The sequence below is a fragment of the Gallinula chloropus genome (assembly GCF_964237585.1).
Source record: "Gallinula chloropus genome assembly, chromosome: 1".
Lineage (NCBI taxonomy): Eukaryota > Metazoa > Chordata > Aves > Gruiformes > Rallidae > Gallinula > Gallinula chloropus.
The window spans coordinates 185,929,554-185,948,962 of NC_140085.1; the positions used below are offsets into that span (position 1 = coordinate 185,929,554).

Below are 19,409 nucleotides of genomic sequence, written 5' to 3' on the forward strand. Positions count from 1 at the left end.
ATTCTCTATGGATCTAACTAAGAATAAGGTTTAGGCTATGCATAAATATGTAAAGGACAATTCCTGCCTCCAGAAATTAGCTATTCAGAAAAAAAATATGCAGACATAGGCAGAGAGGAATGCCTATGAATACATACTTTGCAGGATTGAAAACACAGTCTTGTTGGTACGAAAATACTTATGACAGGTCTGTCCCAAAGAATTTTTAAGGCTACATGGTAGAAACCTTAAACTGAGCTGGGCTTTCTTTGTATGGCCACCAGAAACACTGCGAAAAGAGTTTACTCAACTCTCCTCCAAACAACAACAAAAAATTACTGATAGTAAGTTTTACTGATACTGTGTATGTTAGGTACGCTCTGCACTTACAGTCACTCCATTAGAGAACTACAAAAAATGTGTTAATAAACTGAAACCCTTCTGAAACCCTAGTTCAGAAGCTTCATGTTTTCTTTAATTTATTCCTGCTTTCCAAGGCTTGAAAGCCATTAAGTGTCACTAGCAGTTGGCCAAAGATGTCACTTTCCCTTTTCACTCACCAGAGTATTGAACAGTTCCTTCCATTTCCACTGTCAAAACCAAATCATTGCATGTGTTGTCCTTCAGCTCAGAAGACCAGTACACTTTTGATACCTAAGGTGAACAGACAAACAGTGAACCACTAAAAATATTGTTTAGAGAAGAAGGGATTTAATCATCCAGGACTTTGTCAAATGTTGATGGGAGATGGGACTACAGAGGGAAACACCGGTCTTCCAGAGGCACAGAAGTCACAGAGGACTGCTGTGGGTATAAGCAGGAGAGGTCCCATGTGTAAATCACAACTGTCATGGGACCTGTAAGATAACTCTGAAACTACAGCCACCTCTGACAGCATTGACATTTCATGGACTTAAAGTGAAAAATTGACTGCCCATCAGAGCAATCTCTAGGCCCCAAATTTTAGAAGTCTGGAGGTGGGAACACAAAGAATACAGCCATGACAGACAATTTATCAGTTTGTTTTCAAAGACAGAATAAAAGAAGTCCAGTTGGACTCTGAATTTCTGATTTACAACTCACACTCATTGTCCCGTTTCCTTTGCCATACACAGACACTTCAAGTCTACTTCCAAGTCCAAACTGAAAAAAAAAAGAAAAAAAAATCTAGTCTGTGCTGAGCATTTGATCTATAGTTTTCCTCTGATCTTCATGATCTTCTGTGCATTTGACTTTCAGAACTGGGATAAGGGAAAACTTTAGCTATGGAAGGAGTTATAACACCTCAAGTCTCATAGGACTTTTAATGTGCTGGGATAACTCTGGTGCCCAGGAGACATATTTTTCCCATGTTTACTGTGTCCCCTATAGCCCAGATTGGATATTTTCATAGATCCCAACACACTGAATATCAGAATATTCTCCTTCCTCCTCATTCCCTAGCAAGACTTGGGCTCCTGGCCGCACTTCACTGCTGAGGGAGATTCATGTCACCAAAATCCTTGAAGAGGGAGGAAAAGGCCTCTGAAGTGTGCTGCTAAACAGCTGTGGATTTTTTTTCTTTAAAAAGATTCTGGGATATTTCACAGATTAAATTATTAAAAAAATTCTATGAAACAGCTGCATCACGATTGCTTGATACGAGAAAAGCCAGACCAATCCAATGTTTCCTGATCCAATGTTTCTCCTGTTTGAGGAAAAAAAAAAAAAGATTGAAACAGTCGATGGCTGTGTACCTCTAGCTGCTTCTGTATTCCTTCATGAGCATCAGTCAGAACAACAACGTAATTCTTTTGCCTTCCAGGTGTTTCCATTTTTACAGTCAGGTTGGTGGAATCAGTGTTCAGTGTCTGTATGCTGTATGCTGACATCGCTTCAAGGGCCACCACTGTGTCCTAGGTGAGAAAGATGCAAAACACCCCTACAATTATTCCAGGAAATTTCATCAGTATGTAAGGTGACATGATCAATCACCTGGAGCTATTCTTCAGTTTTAGTTTTTGCTGCTTTGAAGTTCTCCTGTGTCTGTCCCTACCTGCACTATTTGTTTAATTTCCCAGTTTCTTCTTTTAACATTAAAATCCTAAAACCACTGGAGTCCTGACCTTTGATAATCATGAGTCTTCATAAAGACAAAGAATCTTTGCTGGCTTCTAATTTTTATTTTTTTTTAATTAACGGGCCAAAATCTTTGGTGCTTCATAGACCAAAGTAGTTCAGGATTAAATATTATGGTGCCTTTGTATAGAAAAAAAAATATTCATGGGGCTTCCATTTTCTTCCCTCCCCCTGAAACTCCACCTGGACCAGTTGTCAGGCACCTGTGTAGAGAAGTATCCTCCACCGTAGTTCTTTCTTTCCATCAGCCACCTTGCAATAGGCTTTGCATACTCCATATCTCTCAGGAGCAACGTTTGAAGCAATGCATAGGCAGTGGTTTCCACCGAGACTGCATCGTTGCCATTTCCCCAGTAGCGCTGCTGCTTTACTGCAAGAATAATTCAGTCTTAAATCCCCTTGGTAAAGACATTTGCCAAAAAGTTACTATTGTCTTACACAACGGCTATTTCGTGGCATAGCACTGAGGCACCACAAGACACAGATGCTGTCAGCATAAACCAAACTTATAGGGAGAAATGAGTAGCATGGCAGTGCAGCCACATGACTAGCACACACTGGAGTGTAAGAGGTGATACCCATGTGGAGCTGGAACAAAGCACTCAGAAGTGATGAGGGGTTTGAAAGCATCTGGGCTGGGAAAGACATCTTCCTTCTTGTTCACAAATCCAGCCTGAGCTATTCCCATACATAGCTGTTCATTCCTATTTACCCATCAAAAGTTTTTTTGGGTTTTTTTGGTTGGTGGTTCTCTGGTTTTGTTTTTGATTTTTAAAGTGCCCTTTAGGGGTGTGGAAACCTTGAGAGAGACAGCAAAGGAAGCAGAAAAGGTAAATGACTATTTACAATAGTTTTGTTCCAATTCCAGTGTTAGGTAAGATCATGATCCAAGCATCACAATGCTAAATTGTTACTTTATAGTGATATTAATGATACAAATTAAGTATTACAACTTAATCATTTGACATAGTTATGTGATTTAAACAATCGAGTACATTACACCCATAAAAGCACACTTCTATAAAAGTATACAGTCTTAATTTGCTTTGTTCACACAACAGAGTGCTGCTAGCACTTTAATTAGGAAGACAGCTTTCAAATGGAACTTTTAAGAATGGTTACTAGTACCTGCATCAAAAACGGAACAGCCCCGTAATTTTTCTTTCGCCAGCCGGGCTCCTTCACTGTCAGACTGCACAAGTGTCAGAGCATAAGCAGTGATAGCTGTAGAATAGCACTCAGTATTTGTGGAAAGTTTATTGTTCATGTAGGCCACTGCTCCTCTTACTACTTGGTCCTGTGAAAACGCAGAAATAATCGATCTAAAAAGACCTACCCATTGTTACTGCCAGTGCGAGGACTAGGAAAATTGAATAGCTCAGTACAGTAATTTCTGAGACAATTTTGCTAATTTTTGCTTAGTGATTGAAGTCACTGATGTTGGAGTGTGTAGCTTCAACCTTGTTGTACATTAGGCCACGGCATCTATTCCTGTGCACCACAAGTGTAAACAGACTTTTACCTCCTCATTTGCATACTCTAAGGTAGTAGGGTTGACATGCTATTGTGCAGTGGCTTTCAGACATAAAGATAAAAAGTCAGGTTACCTACCACACCAGGTGACTTGTAGACCTCTAAAGTCTGTTGCAATGCTATAGTTACAAAGGCTGTCAAAGCCAAATCATCTCCTGCTGACTTAATGCCACCCTGAGATGAAACATGGAAAAGAAAAGTTAAATATACATGTGCATAGTTATGATTATGTTAAAAAAAATACTTTTCATGGAGTCAAGAACCTTCTTGTCAAACCATCTGACCATAGACCATGTAGTTTTACCCTTTAATTTTGCTCAATAGCTTGTGGCAGTCTAAAGTGTGTCTTGTACAATGGCAGATGGTTTGCATTAGGCAGAGTTAAAAGATTAGAAAACCATTACAGCCTTCAGTTGGTAATCACATATTTCATTATTTAACTCATAGTTAAAAATCTACAATTTCTTATTGGAATATTCATGGTTTCAACTTACAAGCACTAGTGGTTTGGGTTTTTTCCATTTCTCTGCTACTCCATATAGTCTAAAGAACCCTTTAACACCCAGAACTTTTCTGCTGTAAAGGTGTTTATAGACCATTACTAGATCATTACTTATTCCCATTCTTGATAAACTAAACACAGAGCCCTTATTAGCATTTTTTCCATGAAGATTTGCATTTTTATTGCTATTCTTCTTTGTGATTCTTTTGCTCATGCTCTACTTTGACAAGAACCTTAGGATCTTCAACAGACTTCAACAACTTCTTCACTCAGCCCCAAATGTTTATCCTACGGAGAAGGATATATTGTCTGCTTGGAAAGACTTAAGTCTCTGTACAAAATTATCCTTCACAGCTCTTGAAGCAAATGTAAAATAGAAGAGAAGTATCTCAGTATGAACACAGGTCAAAAACCTTTGATGAGTTCTTGAGCTGGATTGTTCCTTTTTCCCAACAGTATTACATCAATTGTGGGACTGGCTTTGAGGATAAAAGCATCACTAGTGATTTGACAAAGATCATTAATAAAATAAATACACATTTTTTTATATTTCAAATCTGAATTTTCAAATAAATTTGGAAGTTGCATATTATTTATATATCCCACATGCGTCATGGACAGTGCAACAATTTTGTGTTTCTGGACACTTGCAGAGGATGTATAAACTAACACATGCAGTTGGAAATTCTGATTAGGTATGAAGATTTATATTTTTTTGTCACCATAGTAGTAGTTAAATACTGAAAGAGGTTATCCAGTGAGGCTGTGAGATCACCATCGTTGGAGATAATCAAAACTCAGTTGGACATGGCCCTGGGCAATCTGATCTAACTGGAGCACAGGTTGGACTAGATGACCTCTGGAAATTGTGATTCCACAGCTCTATGGCCTTTGGCAATAAAAATAATAATTTTTTTTACCAAGGACAAAGATCTTAGAATTAATTTTTCTAAGTGAATAGGTCATCTGCAAAATTATCTAGGATTGCATCAAAAATATAGGTGGTGAAGTGATAGCTCTAATATAACAGACCTTTTAACAAAATGTCTCATTATTGTGCTTCTGACATTATAGATTTCTTTCCTGTAGAAACATTTTTGGTTTCTCAACAACTCTGAATATTCCTTTTGATCCCTAACTGCCCTAAGTGTGCAATAGATTCTTCCAAATGTGGATGACCTACCTGCATAGTCCTGTCCATTACTGGATGATGGTCGTGGAATGAATTATCTGGCTGCTGTTGATTAAGCAAGTAGGAAATCGAGTTGCGTATGTGACTGTCTTGGACACTAATGTATTCTCTGCATCTTGTGAGTACTTTAACAATGAATGCAGTTAACCTGAACAAAAGATAATGTTCCAAACTTATGCTGACATATATTTATAGAAGGCTATATTGATAGGAAAAAAAACAGTAATGCTGTAGACTCATTCAATACAGCACCTAGTGAGCTTGACCTAGTGACCAAATAGAAATAACTTGGTGGCAAATGCAAAATAAGCAGTGGCTAAGCCTCCTTCAGCAAGGACTAAACATGCTCAGAGACTTACATGGCTGACTATCCATAATGAAAGTATACAGCCAACACTATGCCCACCAGATTTTGAAAATCCATCCCCCTAGAAAAACTTCTGCTGCATCAAATGATAGTTAGTGGTATTTTAGATAAAAATGAACCAAAGTTGATTATGAAAAATACACTTACCAGACACTACTGGGGGTTCTTTTAAATGCTCCATAGGAACCATCTGCCTTCTGAAATTCAAGCAGCCTAGCATAACCTGTATGAACAGGATAGAACATAACTATTCAGTGAATACACATATTTCTTTGGTGTTTTCATACATCACTTGTACTACCATAGACATGTTCAGTATTGACTAGTGGAAGAGCACATGTTCACTGGTGCATTTAGGAGGAAATTATTAGGTCATCAGGCCTTTGACACGGAGAAAGCTCTAGGCTTAGAAGGTGCTCTGAATTGTTTGACTTAATTGAGCCATGAGAATAACCTGAAAACTGCAAGTACTGATAGTTACAAAGCATTTTCTGTGTAGTGAATCTTGGGAAACTTCTTTCCCATTATTGACAGCTTTTCAAGATGCTAACTTTAAGGTGCATGGCATCAAGAATACACAAAGCATATTCTCTAGGGTCAGACATAGGCTTAGAAATCATGAGCTGTGGCCTGAGATCTTGACTGTTACTATCTTGAAACAGTCTGTACCATAGCCACACAACTCATTTTCTACCCTGGTGAACTTCACTAAGAATCAATAAAAGCATAATATAAGAACTAAATGCTCATAATACAAAATACTGATCAGCAGGATCTCATGTCACGTTAGGCAATCTGGATATGCAGGCAAAGACCTGCATTTAGTAACTGTTAGCATATTTTTAATCTCTATTTATGCCCTTATTTTTCACTGCTGAAATGTCTGAAGACATGTGCACACTGTTACAGTTACATCAGCTGTACCTGCTACTGTACTGATAACTCTTGGGCTGTATGTTACTGCCTGTGAGCTGGAACATCTCCACTTCCACATGCTGTGGTCCTGCTTTTGCTGTACATTTAACATCAGTTCTGGATCACGTCTCGGAATGGGCTCTTCAAGACACATCCTTGCAGCTGCCCCCTCCCTAAGGAAACTCCCTCCCTGTGTTGGTCCACTGCTGTTGGAGTCATTCTAGCTCATGTGATGATGAAGGGATGCAAATGATTAATAAAAAGACCTTTGTGAAACCAACCATAGCTAGAAGGTAACAAGAGCCCCAACAAACAATCCATCCTTGAATGATGTAACATACTAACAAGAAAGCTATGAATAAGGTAATTTTGTTTAGAAGAAAGGCCTTGAGGAGAAAACTTGGTAGATAAGCAGAGCTTTGGGGAAGACACGTTGTAGATATATAGAAGAGGAATTCTTGCCTTCATTGAATGCACATGTGGAAGTTGGGTCACCCATGATATATAATGAACTGAAGAGTGTGATAGGATGAAGCTGCCACCCTTGAAGACATGGATGGGGAAGAGCTCCCCTCGACTCAAATTAGTTGAGAAGTGGAAATACCACAGAAGGAAGAAAGAAGGTGGGACCCCCAATTCCCAAAATATCTATGAATATGTATTAGATTTCCCAGAAATGTGTTGAATATGTATGCAATGTTTGTATACAAACAAGCTACACCTACAGCTTGGTGTGCCTTGGGAGGAATGATCCCTAAGCACCCAGCAATGCAATAAAGGATACATGCTTAACAGTTACACTGGGCTCTGCCTGTTAAGTGAATTACGGTGTGGAAAAGAAAGTGTCAGTGGTGTGATTACCATTGGGAGTTTCCTTAGCAATATTCCTCTTGACGAGCACATCTGCAGCAGAGATGTCTACATCTCAGCTGGTTATCCTAGGAACTGTCCAGGATCCAGGGAGAAAAATAAGAATTTTTAGAACATAATTCTACTCAATCTATTTTCACAGAAACACGGAATCTCAGAATTGTGGAGGTTGGAAGGCATCAAGCGATCAAGAGATCACTGAGTCCAACCCCCCTGACAAACCAGGTTCCCTAGGACAGGTCTCACAGGGAGGCGTCCAGATGGTTCTTAAATATCTCCAAAGAAGGAGACTTTGCACATCTACATTAGGGGGAAATAACCATCTGGCTTTTGCTATCCATTTACTCTGAAAAGGATTGAAATTGCTTAGCTCAGATTTTACTTTCTGCTTCTAAATTAGGCAAAAGAGAGGGTGGGTTGTGAATGTTAGTAGCGTGCAATATCAGATGTAGGCAATTAGTCACCTAAATCTGTTTCTCATGTCTGTCTGCAGACTGTCAGAGGCATTTCTGCATGGCTGTGTTAAGACAACACTCACTCCTTTGGCAAGTAGCAATGGTTACAGTGCAGTGCAAAGTGATAACAAAGACTTTGTCAGTTGTCACTGAGTTTTTTTCTGCGTACCTTTTTCGATCATGGCAATGGCGCTCTCCTTCCGCTCAGTATTTAAATTCACCCACTGGTCACAGGCATCCAAGTACTCAATGGCATAGACTGCAGGGGCCATTTTCACCATTGTTTGCTCTGCACAGCCTGTGGGCACTTGAATAAGTTTCTCAACTCCAGTGAGACTAAGACAATTTTCAACCGAGTCACCCATAATATTTCCTGTTGTAAAAAACATAAACCATAGTACACATCATATTTAAAACTGGCTGATGTAACATGAAGAAAGGTGATATTAACTGCAGGTTGACACTCCAGCATATCCTGGTATTTCTTGACACAGTTTTTGGCTACTTAAGACTTGGCAAAACTAGAAAAAACCAAGGATGAGGTGTGAGGCCCTGGGAAAGCTGGAGACAGGAGACTGGAGCAGCGAAGGAGCATGGAGAAGAGTCCTGAGGATGCTGGAGTCAGGAAAGCATCAAAAGGGGCAAGACCAGCGCTTCAGGTTTGGGCTGGAAAAGTCTTGAGAAAACCAGACGTAATCCTCCCACAGAGGACAAAAGATAGTGCCTTAATCATGCTAAACATTTTTTACAGAGTTCTTTTTTTTTTTCCCTTTCTGTAATTTTCTTATTTGATGAAGTCAACCATCCCCATACTTGAGATTGGAAATAGAAGGCAATACCCTTTGCATCAAGAATGCATTATTTTACATTTTCTGGGAAAAAAATGTTTTTATCATTAATAAGAGTACTTTCTAGTAGATGTTTTTTAAAATATGTATGCAGGAGTGTACATATATACAATATATATACAGTTATTTGGTTAAATGAATACATGGTTGCAAATATCTTCTCTTTAGAAAAACAGATCTTTCCAGAACTTAGACATTAGTGTCTGGCATATTTATTTCTGATGACTGAAGAAAACTTCCACATATCTACATGCAGTGTGGTACTAAAGAAGGTGAACTCTTCCCTTCTCCTCTGGCCTTCTCATAAAATAATCCAGGGCACAGTGAGCCAGGATGGACTGCGTACAGCTATTATATCCAAGCGGAAAAGGAGTAATCAGAAAGAGGAAAGGCAGTGGATCAACCTTGGGTTTGTTTTGGTTTATGACCTGGGCATGTAGCACAGACCATTTGAGACAAAGCAGAAAAAAGGAAGAGAGAATGGAAATGTGAAGCTTGGGAATGAGCAGTACAAGGAGATAAGACTGTTGTCACCTACGGAGATGTTGTGAACAAAAGATTCCTTTTACCTTGCAGGCTAACTAACACTTGACTCTCGGAATCCGGTACCATGTCAGATGGTATGTTCAGGTCCAATGTGTGAGAATTTACTGTAAATAAATAGCAAGGAGAGACCTACATCCAGACTCTTTAAACATGAAAACATACAGTGCAATTTTAGAACAATGCTTTTCATTAAACAACTCACAGTTAATGGCAATTAGGACAGAAATGTTATCAGAAACATTAAATGGAAATTTATGAAAAGAAATCACAGAATCTCAAGGTTGGAAAAGACCTTTATGATCATTGAGTCAAACTGTTCCTGTCCTGTGCTAAACCATATCTCTAAGTACTTCATCTACTTGTCTTTTAAACACATCCAGGGATGGTGACTCAACCACCTTCCTGGGCAGCCTATTCCATGTCCTGACAACTCTTTCACATCCTTACCTTTCTTAAATCGATTTACTTTTCAATCACTAGGAAAAATTTTGGGTTGAAATGAGCCTAGTTTATATTACCTTTTAAGACCCATTTTTAAATTAAATAGATGCCTATATAATATTTAAAGAATGCTACCTTGAAACACAGTAATACAAATCAGTTCTAAGCACTTAGAATTAAGTTCTTTTTCTTTCCTGAATCTTTTGCTATGGATCAGATGAGGACATGTGTGACAATTTGGGTACATTAAGAATTATTTCACTTTAACCATCAGGTATTCACACCAGGCTTTACATTCTGCGTCCCTACCCCAAACCACATCTGTATGTAATTATTTTGCATAACTTACAGTCATTGTTAATGCAAATGGTTTTCTCTTCTCTCTGTAAAACTCCTTCAGCCTGTACAATTGAGGAAGGAAAAGTAAAAAACTTTTTGCAAGCACTCACACCTAAAATTAAGCTGCATGAAGATCTGTGATCTCCACCCTGGCACTAGACCAGCAGATGGCAGAAACAGGTTGTTTTGGAGTTAGATTTCTCTCCAGGTAAAACTGAAGCTTCAAAGCAGAATTTCAATCTCCCAGTTGAGATGCTAATAAACTCTACTGACTTAAAAAACAATTATTATTATACAAATATTCCCCTAGAAGAAATTCCTTTAACACCAAAAATAACCCAGAAAAATTAAACTTCAAAATTTATTCCCAGCTTTGTGAGCTATGCATGTCCAGTTCACATGTGGACTCAGTTTTATAAACTTCTAATTTATGAAATCCATCAATTTCTCAGTTCATTTGTTGGTAAAAACTTTTTTTTTTTCTCCCCCCTTCTGATTCTCACACATCCCTGTTCTGACAGTCTATATCTTAACAAAGTTTTTTTACAGATGCTTTTGCTTTTTTGGTGTAGCACCAAACTCTGAGGCTGTGTACATCTCTAGAAAAGTTATGTCCTGTGACAACAGCAAGTTCTTAGCATCCTGTGCCTTTATCTTTGCCTACAGGTGTAAGGGTTCATATACTGCACTTCTTGTGTAGGTTGAAAATAGTTTGTGTTGGTCAGTGTTGACTCTTGGAGTGTCATCTTTTCTACAAGTCTCCACCTTTTCATCACTTTGAAAGAGAACCAAGGCATTAGTCAATACATCTTTCTTTGCATATATGTGTTTTAGCTATGCTATTGTTAAGCTTGAAGGTTCATTAAATAGAAGGAGTCGAATAAGGTTAAGCTTTATACCTAGCAGAGGCAATTTCTTTCTCAAAATATTACTAGATGAACATCAGTATTAGCTCTATAAGGGAAAAATATTTCTTATAGGTATTGATGAAGCAGGTGGAAATTAAATATTGAGATGGACACTGTCTGCATGGAGGAAGCTGCTGTGTTGTGGGTAGAAGCATGCTTTTTTTACCTTACAGAACAATTATTTCCTTGTACTCTATACATAAGTCCAACACAGGGTTTAATTTCTTCCCTGTGATAGAGCTCAGTCCTTGCTCAGAAACTGGTTTCCTGAGATTGCTTCCAGCCTTATGTTTCTAGGATTTCACTCCCTCCACAAGATCTCCACACATAGTGAATATGATGTTTGAGGAGAAACATGTGTCTCTGAAGTTCCTGCCCTCAACTAGTTATACCTACCACAACATCGAGGTACTTCCTAATGCTATCACTGTGCCCAGAAACAGCGTCGTAGGCAGTAATAGTAATTGGAATTTTTCCAGTAATCAGAGGGACTACTGAGAAGTAGGCTGGTGTTGCAGAGTTCCCCTTGGCCGTCAGTGTCATCTTCACAGCCTTCTCTGTCAGCTCTGCAGTGCACAGCCCCTTCACTGCATCCAGCATCACTGTAACCTGTGGAGACAAGGCAATGTCTGTGATCGGGTTTAGTGCATCAATGGACAGGAAAAATACACAAGCTTCACCATGTCTAGAAAAGAATGGGAAATGAAAAAAATTATCACAGGAGGCTCTAGATTTTGCTTAAAAAAGAAATAGCAATGAAGACATTTTGCAAGATGGAAAGTGTTTCCCACTTCATGTCCCCAAACTTCTTATTCTCCATCTATAAAATGGGAAAATTTTTTCAGCAAGAAGTGATCAAATGCTGGGACAGATTGTCCAAAGAGGTGGTGGACGCTTCGTCCCTGGAGATACCCAGTATTTAACTAGACAAGGCCCTGAACAACCTTCACTAACTGGATCTGCTCTGAGCAGCAGGTTGGATCAGAGACCGCTGGATGTCCATTTCGACCTAAATTGTTCTACACCCCTATGATCTGCTAACATTGTTAACATTCATCTACACTGACTAAGGCTGTGAAGGAAAATCAGTGAGCATTTCTTCATTACACTGACTTTGCAATGTAGTTTTGGCATATCCCTGAACCATGGGGAAGTAAGAAGGATATTACATTTCTGTACATCTCATTTCTACAGCATTCTACACAGTTTATAAGGTGCTGGTCAAGCAGAACTAGCTGAGAGGTGGGAAGAGATGAAAAACAGAGCACCAGCCCAAGGATGTGGGAGGCCCTGAAGTCCAATGGCAATTGTAACCATAAGCAGAGCTGAATAGGTGTCACATGCTGACAAAATGTCTTGCACTGTACACACAATGAATTTTCCGGCTAATATATTGGATTATGTGCTCATAATTTCCACTGCATCTTGTGTACCTGCTTTATCAGCAACTGGGTATTGGCAAGATTGGCAGGCAGCAAAGATGTAACTGGTTGCTTCAATGACAGGGGAGAATACATGTCCAAAGACAAGCAATTTGTGTGTAAAATATGGTAATAAAATCTGGTTTATACAGTAAGTTTGGTAAGTAGAGCTGGGTCCTGTCCTTCGGGAGACTTTCAAATGAAGAGCGTTGTGTCTGGGCTGTAGGAGGGCACTGAAAGGTGACTAGATCATCTACATTAAATTATTAATAGCTATACATGTAGCTAGCAAGAGGTGTATAGCACAGCAGTTGGTGATAACACTACCTGGAGATCGTTGGGCAGGTAGTTGTAAATCACTGCCTTTACTTCTAGTTGTTCATGTCGTCTGACTGAGTATGGTAATCTCAGGGACACAAAAAAGTCTTTGAAAACTGCAAAGCTGTGGGGGTCAGCTACACAAAATCCTGGGATGAGAAAAAACAAGAGTTAAGAATTACACACTTAACATCAGCTCATAAAAGGTTAAATGTCTAAGCAATATCATTGCCTAAGCTACCTTGCAGTCAAGAGAGGGTGAGTGAGACAGGCATATCCAGAAAACATTTCAACTCACTTGTGCTAGAGACTTATCTCAGGGGTAGATGACTTGCCCCATGGTTTTCAATAGGCAGAATTTGGCAGAAGTGTTTATAGCTCTTGAGAGTGAAAGGTGGCCCAGCTTTCCTGCAAAGGCCATGCTTAAAACACAATGACTTTTCCTCACTCTCTGTAAATAAACTCTATGCCCATCACTGCACCCTGGATGACTCTCCCTTTCTAAATCGGGAGTGGGAAATACCAGGTGGACCCTTTGTCCCTCCTGCATGGTCCCAGTCAATCCCTAGAAGCTCTCAGTGAGCAGCACCTGGGAACCCAGGCTCTCTGGTGTCCAGCCCTTGGTGATCCTCTGCTAGTCTCCTGGTGTTCTTCTCTTAGGCTTTCCAGAGACCACAGACTTTCATGCTTCTCTGAGATGGCTAGAACTCATTCCCAGAGATATTAATATATTCAGTGTTACTAGTACTACCTTACTTGTGGCTTCCTGTCTGTATGGAAGCTAAAATGAGACGGTTTATAGACTGAAATAAATGAGACAGTTTTGATTGTACAATCCATCCTCCTTCACAGCCCACTTCATGGTGTCTCCTTTATAAATATAAATCTACCCCTTAAATTCTAGCTGGTCTTTAATGTCATTAAACAGAGGGGTGAACATCATGACCTAAACTCCATGTTTTTCAGTGCAGACTGTCTCACTCTGCCACCACAACACTGTATCTCTGTTTTAAAAAATGTATGTTTTCTATTCATCCATACAAAGAAACCAAATAAAATACCCAATACTTATACCTTTCTGAGGAGATATGCTTATTGCCTGAACTTCCCAGGTAGTTATAGTGTCAGGAACAAAGTTTTCTACACTAAGAAACACAAAATAAAATATATTAGGAAGGATGTATAAAAGGTAAATATTGTAATTTATGGAAGTCCTTTGTGTCACATAATGCTGAAAACTGAAATTTATACACATTTTACTGTACAAATTTAGACGTATCACAGAATCATAGAGTTGTAGGGGTTGGAAGGGATCTCAAGAGATCATCGAGTCCAACACTCCCATAACCTAGTGAGGTAACACAGTACCTATGGTTTCCAGCTTTTGTGATTTCTTTGAAATTCCACCACCAGGTCTCAGGAAAATAGCTGCGCAAGTTGATAGAAGTTTCATCAAACACTTCTTCATGCTCATCAAAGTCTGAAAAACAAAAGATTTCTGTTCTGAAGTCTTTGGCTTCTGACCTTACACTGTCTTTAAGAGAGTCAGTTTGATGGAGGGAAAGCTGCATGAAAGCCATCATGAATGAAAAGTCTTCACCTGAGTTTCATCATGTGCATTAAAAAGTAAAATGCTGAAAAAAAGCAATAATGAGAAAAGATTGTAACTAACCAAAAATAAAACTCTTCTTTCCATGTTCAATAACTATACACTATTGAACAAGAAAACATTCCCCTTTAGCAATGTGTTGAAAAGATGGTCCCACCATACCATATTTGTGACAGACAGAGCAGGAAAGGGGACATCTGAGAAAAATGGTAGCAGAAATTGCACTTAACATGAATTTTGTGTGTGTGTATGAGACGATCTCTTGTGTGATCAGTTAGACTTTAGAATGAAAAGAGGAAGAGAGAGGCTGAAGTGGTCTCCCATCTCATGAGGTAGTGCTTTGGAGGTACTCAGGTGTTGTAACAGTAGCACCACTAATAAAACAGTCATGAATCCAAGATCACTCAGAGCCCCAAAAGCAGAAAAACACCCCATTTGCTACAAGCAGAGGTCAACAACTCCTTCCTAAGTCTGTTCTGGCCCAACAGTGGCTAAAGCAGTGCCTGCCGTTTCTCACCCCAAGAAGCTTCATGTCCCAGTCCCACCTTCACAGTGTACAGTTGTGAAGATGCAATGGACATGTGGGTGCTGCTTTATAGCAGCTCACTGAAAGAGTGATGTGAAAACTTCCCTGCCCTGACCTCAGAGGAGGTTTGGTTTGGTTTGGTTTGGTTTGGTTTTTCTTCCCAATGGACTATCAAATTCTTTTTCCAAAACAAACACTTTCAGGGGTGAAAAAATAATTTTACATGGCTGACACTTCTCAACAATTGTGTTTCATGTTATTGGGAAAAATTCACTTGTCTTAACCTTCCCTTGCCACCATATGAAGGGTATTTTTCTCTAGCCAGTTGCGTATGACTGTTCTTTACATCGTGCCAAGCCCACTCTGGTCCTCCGCTTCTGTTTTCTGAGCTCTGTGGCTTTCTCACAGCAGTCCCGGAAGGCATTTCGGCATTCAGGGGATCCAGTCACTCTTTCTAGCCTTTTCGCACAAGGAAGCCTCATGGGATTTAATTTCATTCCATCTTCACAGCATTTATGTAGATCAGGGTTTTGATATTTGCTGGCTGCAATGTAATAAGCCCAGTATTAGTCCTGAGAACTAGTGGTAAGTGTAAAGGCACTCATTGTGCTCATTCCTGTCACTCCTTGCAGTTGTGAATTGTGATTACAAAAGTCTACCTTCAGCTTGGGGGGGCCTGTTCTCCATCCTAAAACCAACCCACAAACATAGGAGGAAAGAATGGGCCCCAAGGCATCCTAGGTATTCTACTCTAAATTTTCTCTCCAAATTCAAACTGTAAATTAAAAATGCCTCTTTCATGCACTGGAACAAGATATCTTGATATAGTCATGCCAGTGTTCTCATTCTTGAATGAAGAGACTGATATCAAAGGAGGATCCCAGTTTCAAGGCTTTGTGTCTTTTGGCAAAGAAATATCAAATTTTTTTAGACAAAATATTATATGTAATTGGAGCACAAGTACTAAAGGTGCCTTAACTTCAAAACAGTCAAGAAAAAAACCTAGGACCTATGAAAATTTTTCTGGCCATACAAATGAAAAAAATTTTAAGTGATAATGATTCCATGAGAAGTTATCTAATAGAAGTACTTCCCATTTAGGATTACAAACTGTTGGATTAGTTTCCATTTGTAGCCAGGTCATTCTTTGGTTTTATTTTCAGAGCTGTTTTGATAGACAATGCATCAAGTCATGTAGCACAGTATAGAAGCCTATGCTCCACCATGTCATGTAATGCAAATACTATGACCATTAACATCTTGGTAACCTTTACTGTTCCATCATTTCTTGGTTCCTAGGTCCCAGCCAGTATCCTTTGCCTCTCCCGGCTAAACCTTCCAGGCTACCTAGATGAGCAGACATAGAATCATAGAATCATAGAATGGTCTGGGTTGGAAGGGACCCCAAGGATCATAGAGCTCCAATCCCTCTGCCACAGGCAGGGACACCAACCTCCAGGCCTGCATCTACACAAGGCTGCCCAGGGCCCCATCCAACCTGGCCTTGAACACCTCCAGGGACGGGGAATCCACTACCTCTCTGGGCAGCCTGTTCCAGCACCTCACCACTCTTTCTGTAAAATACTTCCCCCTAATATCTAATCTAAACCTTCCCTCCTTTAGCTTTAGTCCATTCCCCCTTGTCCTGCCATTATCTGCTCTTTAAAAAAGTCGAATCCCCTCCTGCCTATAAGCTCCCTTCAGGTACTGGAAGGCTGCAATGAGGTCCCCCCGCAGCCTTCTCTTCTCCAGGCTGAACAAGCCCAGTTCCCTCAGCCTCTCTTTGTAGGGCAGGTGCTCCAGCCCTCTAATCATCCTTGTGGCCCTCCTCTGAACCCTCTCCAACAGTTCCACATCCTTCTTGTATTGGGGCCCCAGATCTGGACACAGGACTCCAGATGGGGCCTCATGAGGGCAGAGGAGAGAGGGACAATCACCTCCCTGTCCCTGCTGGCCACTCCTCTCCTGATGGAGCCCAGGATACCATTGGCCCTACAAGCTGCAAGAGCACACTGCTGGCTCATGTCAAGCTTCTCATCCACCACAATCCCCAAGTCCTTCTCAGCAGGGCTACTCTCAAGAAGCTCTTCTCCCAGTCTGTATCTGTGTCTGGGATTCTTCGTCCCAAGTGCAACAATCATACCAATTCCTGACAGTTGCTTCTGTAAATCCAAAGATCTCTTCTGTCTTCTGTCAGTCTCAAGGCATTTATAGTCTGGGAAAGCAGAAAAGAAGAGCTTGGTTATGATACTATGACAGTAACAACCTCAACATTTGGGTCATTCATGGATTCATCTCAAGACCTATTTCATTCAGAGTGTGCTGAGTTACCTTCCGGCCCTGGCCACCTGCTGTACACACTAGCTGAGCTGGAGAGCAAAGGCCAAGATCTGGGCTATCTGAGCTGCCAGCATCAGTGGAAGCACAGAAGAAAAATCCACAGGCAAGGGAGATCTTACACCATCACAATAAAATGTTTCTGACTTTTAAGCAATTGGCTTCCCCAGCTTTCCCCACTGATCTTGTATAAACATCTAAAGCAAAGGACAGATTGCACTTACCCTCCCGAACATTGGATGTAATTGTATCTGATAAAAAGGCCAGACCAACATCAGTAAAAACCTGAGCACTATCTGCACCACCACCTGCAGAACATCCAAGATCATACGAATTCATAGCTTTAAATACCTGCCAAATAAAATAGCATAGATGGACTGTAAACATCTGCCAAAGTCTGGGTATTTTTTTTTAAATATATTAAAAAAATATTGTAGCCTTTTGACTTGCAGAAGCAACACACCCTGGTGGTACAAGTTGCACCTGGAAACAGGGTAAAGCTGAGGGATGCTTTGGTTGGGATATACTTTCAATTTGTTGGGATTTTTTTAATGTACAAACTGGTGTGCAGCAGCAGGGCAATCTCCATCTTAAATATATAATTACTCTTAAATGTATCCTAAATTGTAAAAGCAAAAACATTCTCAAGTTTAGCAAAACTGTGGTTAAGCCATTAATTACATTTTGCTCCTCTCAATAGACATGAAAAAACAATCGACTAATGGATATGAGAATTTCTTCTTAAAAATATCTTACTTTTTTGGCTGTAAGCTTATTTTTCTTGTTAAGAATAAAAACTGCTTTATCAACCACTGCTAAGGCAACTGTTCCCACATGGTCCATTTCAATCTGTAACTTGGCATTATCTGTCGGTTCATACACGTCTTGCTCTGTTCTCACTTTAATCTAAACAGAAAATAACAAAACAAAAATGTCACATTTGTTAATGAAAAGCATACTTTTTGGGTAGGGAATAGAGTCAGCTGTGACTGTCAGCAGCTATAGGCTGGGGGATGGCCCTGTTTTGCACTGTTTCTGGTTGGGATCCTGCCTTTTGGAAGATGTAGATGCAGGTATCTCTCACTGGAGGACAAAGTTGGGGGTTAAAAGATGTGTCCATGCAAGATATTGGATACTGCCTTTCATTGACACCAAAGGGAACTGAAACCATGTGTAATGGATTTAATGAACTAGGGCCTTCAATGTAATTTTATTATTTTCCAGCAGAAACAAAATCATCATGAGATGATACAGTAAAAAAACAATTAGTGTACAAAATTAACTGTCTTGAAACAGCCTGTAATGGGACTACCTTCTTCCCATCTCACACTTGAATTTTTCTAACATGACCAGGCTCAGATCTGGTGTGTTTCTGATGTAGACACTTCTGTCATTTAGGAAGAAGTAGTCACAGAGACTATTAGATTAACGGGGAATTATTGATAGAAATAACAAATTGATTGTTCCTGGGTTTTTTCATCTTATGACTGAAGCATTTCCTTGTGTGTTAGAGAAGGAGACTTTTTCTTGCAAGTTTTGTTTGTTGGTTTGAGGTTTTTTTTGTTTGGTTTTTTGGGGATTTTTTGGTTTGGTTTGGTTTGTTTTGTTTTGGTTTGGTTTTTCTTCCCAATGGACTATCAAATTCTTTTTACAAAACAAACGCTTTCAGGGGTAAAAAAATAATTTTAGATGGCTGACACTTCAGAACAATTGTGTTTCATGTTATTGGGAAAAATTCACTTGTCTGATTTTTTCCTTTTTACTTTATGGTACCAAAAAAGGGAGAAGTGCAGGAAGATGAAAGAAAGGTATGGAAGGACTCCTATTTCTGCCACGCTTCCTTTTCTAATGTAAACTGGTTCATTGGGGTTTTTTTAAGTCTTATTTAAGTGCTAAACATATCAGAAAATTACTTTTAACAGTAATGAAAAAGCTTGAAAATTTACTTCCAATTCTTTTAAAAAATATTTCCAGTAAATTGCTACCCTTTCATTCATTTGAAAAACGTCACTACAATAACACAAGGTTATAAAGAGATTCTGTTCCTCAAAAATTCTATTGCTTTTTCCCCTGAATATTTCTAATATATAGGCAATAGCAGAGTGAGATTTACCTCCATGAAAATATGTATTTTCATCTCTTTGAGGTATAGCCTGTCATATGGAAGAAGGTTATCATCACTCCT

At 39.5% G+C, this 19,409-nt stretch overlaps 1 protein-coding gene across 1 annotated transcript in view; it reads right to left on the reverse strand.

Annotated features, from left to right (window-relative positions):
• Window positions 1-19,409, reverse strand: part of LOC311201787 (complement C4-like) — a 48,980-nt gene that overhangs the window by 12,478 nt on the left and 17,093 nt on the right. Inside the window, exons 14-32 of the mRNA XM_084276231.1 lie at window positions 17,981-18,130; window positions 17,449-17,575; window positions 17,031-17,102; window positions 15,234-15,431; window positions 14,121-14,232; window positions 13,827-13,897; window positions 12,762-12,901; window positions 11,410-11,622; window positions 10,116-10,167; window positions 9,349-9,429; window positions 8,101-8,304; window positions 5,839-5,914; window positions 5,316-5,472; window positions 3,709-3,804; window positions 3,226-3,394; window positions 2,301-2,467; window positions 1,716-1,874; window positions 1,063-1,122; window positions 540-633 (exon numbers count right to left, since the gene is read on the reverse strand). Of these exons, the coding sequence (XP_084132357.1) occupies window positions 540-633; window positions 1,063-1,122; window positions 1,716-1,874; window positions 2,301-2,467; window positions 3,226-3,394; window positions 3,709-3,804; window positions 5,316-5,472; window positions 5,839-5,914; window positions 8,101-8,304; window positions 9,349-9,429; window positions 10,116-10,167; window positions 11,410-11,622; window positions 12,762-12,901; window positions 13,827-13,897; window positions 14,121-14,232; window positions 15,234-15,431; window positions 17,031-17,102; window positions 17,449-17,575; window positions 17,981-18,130 (2,398 nt within the window). The remainder of the gene's footprint in view (window positions 1-539; window positions 634-1,062; window positions 1,123-1,715; window positions 1,875-2,300; window positions 2,468-3,225; window positions 3,395-3,708; window positions 3,805-5,315; window positions 5,473-5,838; window positions 5,915-8,100; window positions 8,305-9,348; window positions 9,430-10,115; window positions 10,168-11,409; window positions 11,623-12,761; window positions 12,902-13,826; window positions 13,898-14,120; window positions 14,233-15,233; window positions 15,432-17,030; window positions 17,103-17,448; window positions 17,576-17,980; window positions 18,131-19,409) is intronic.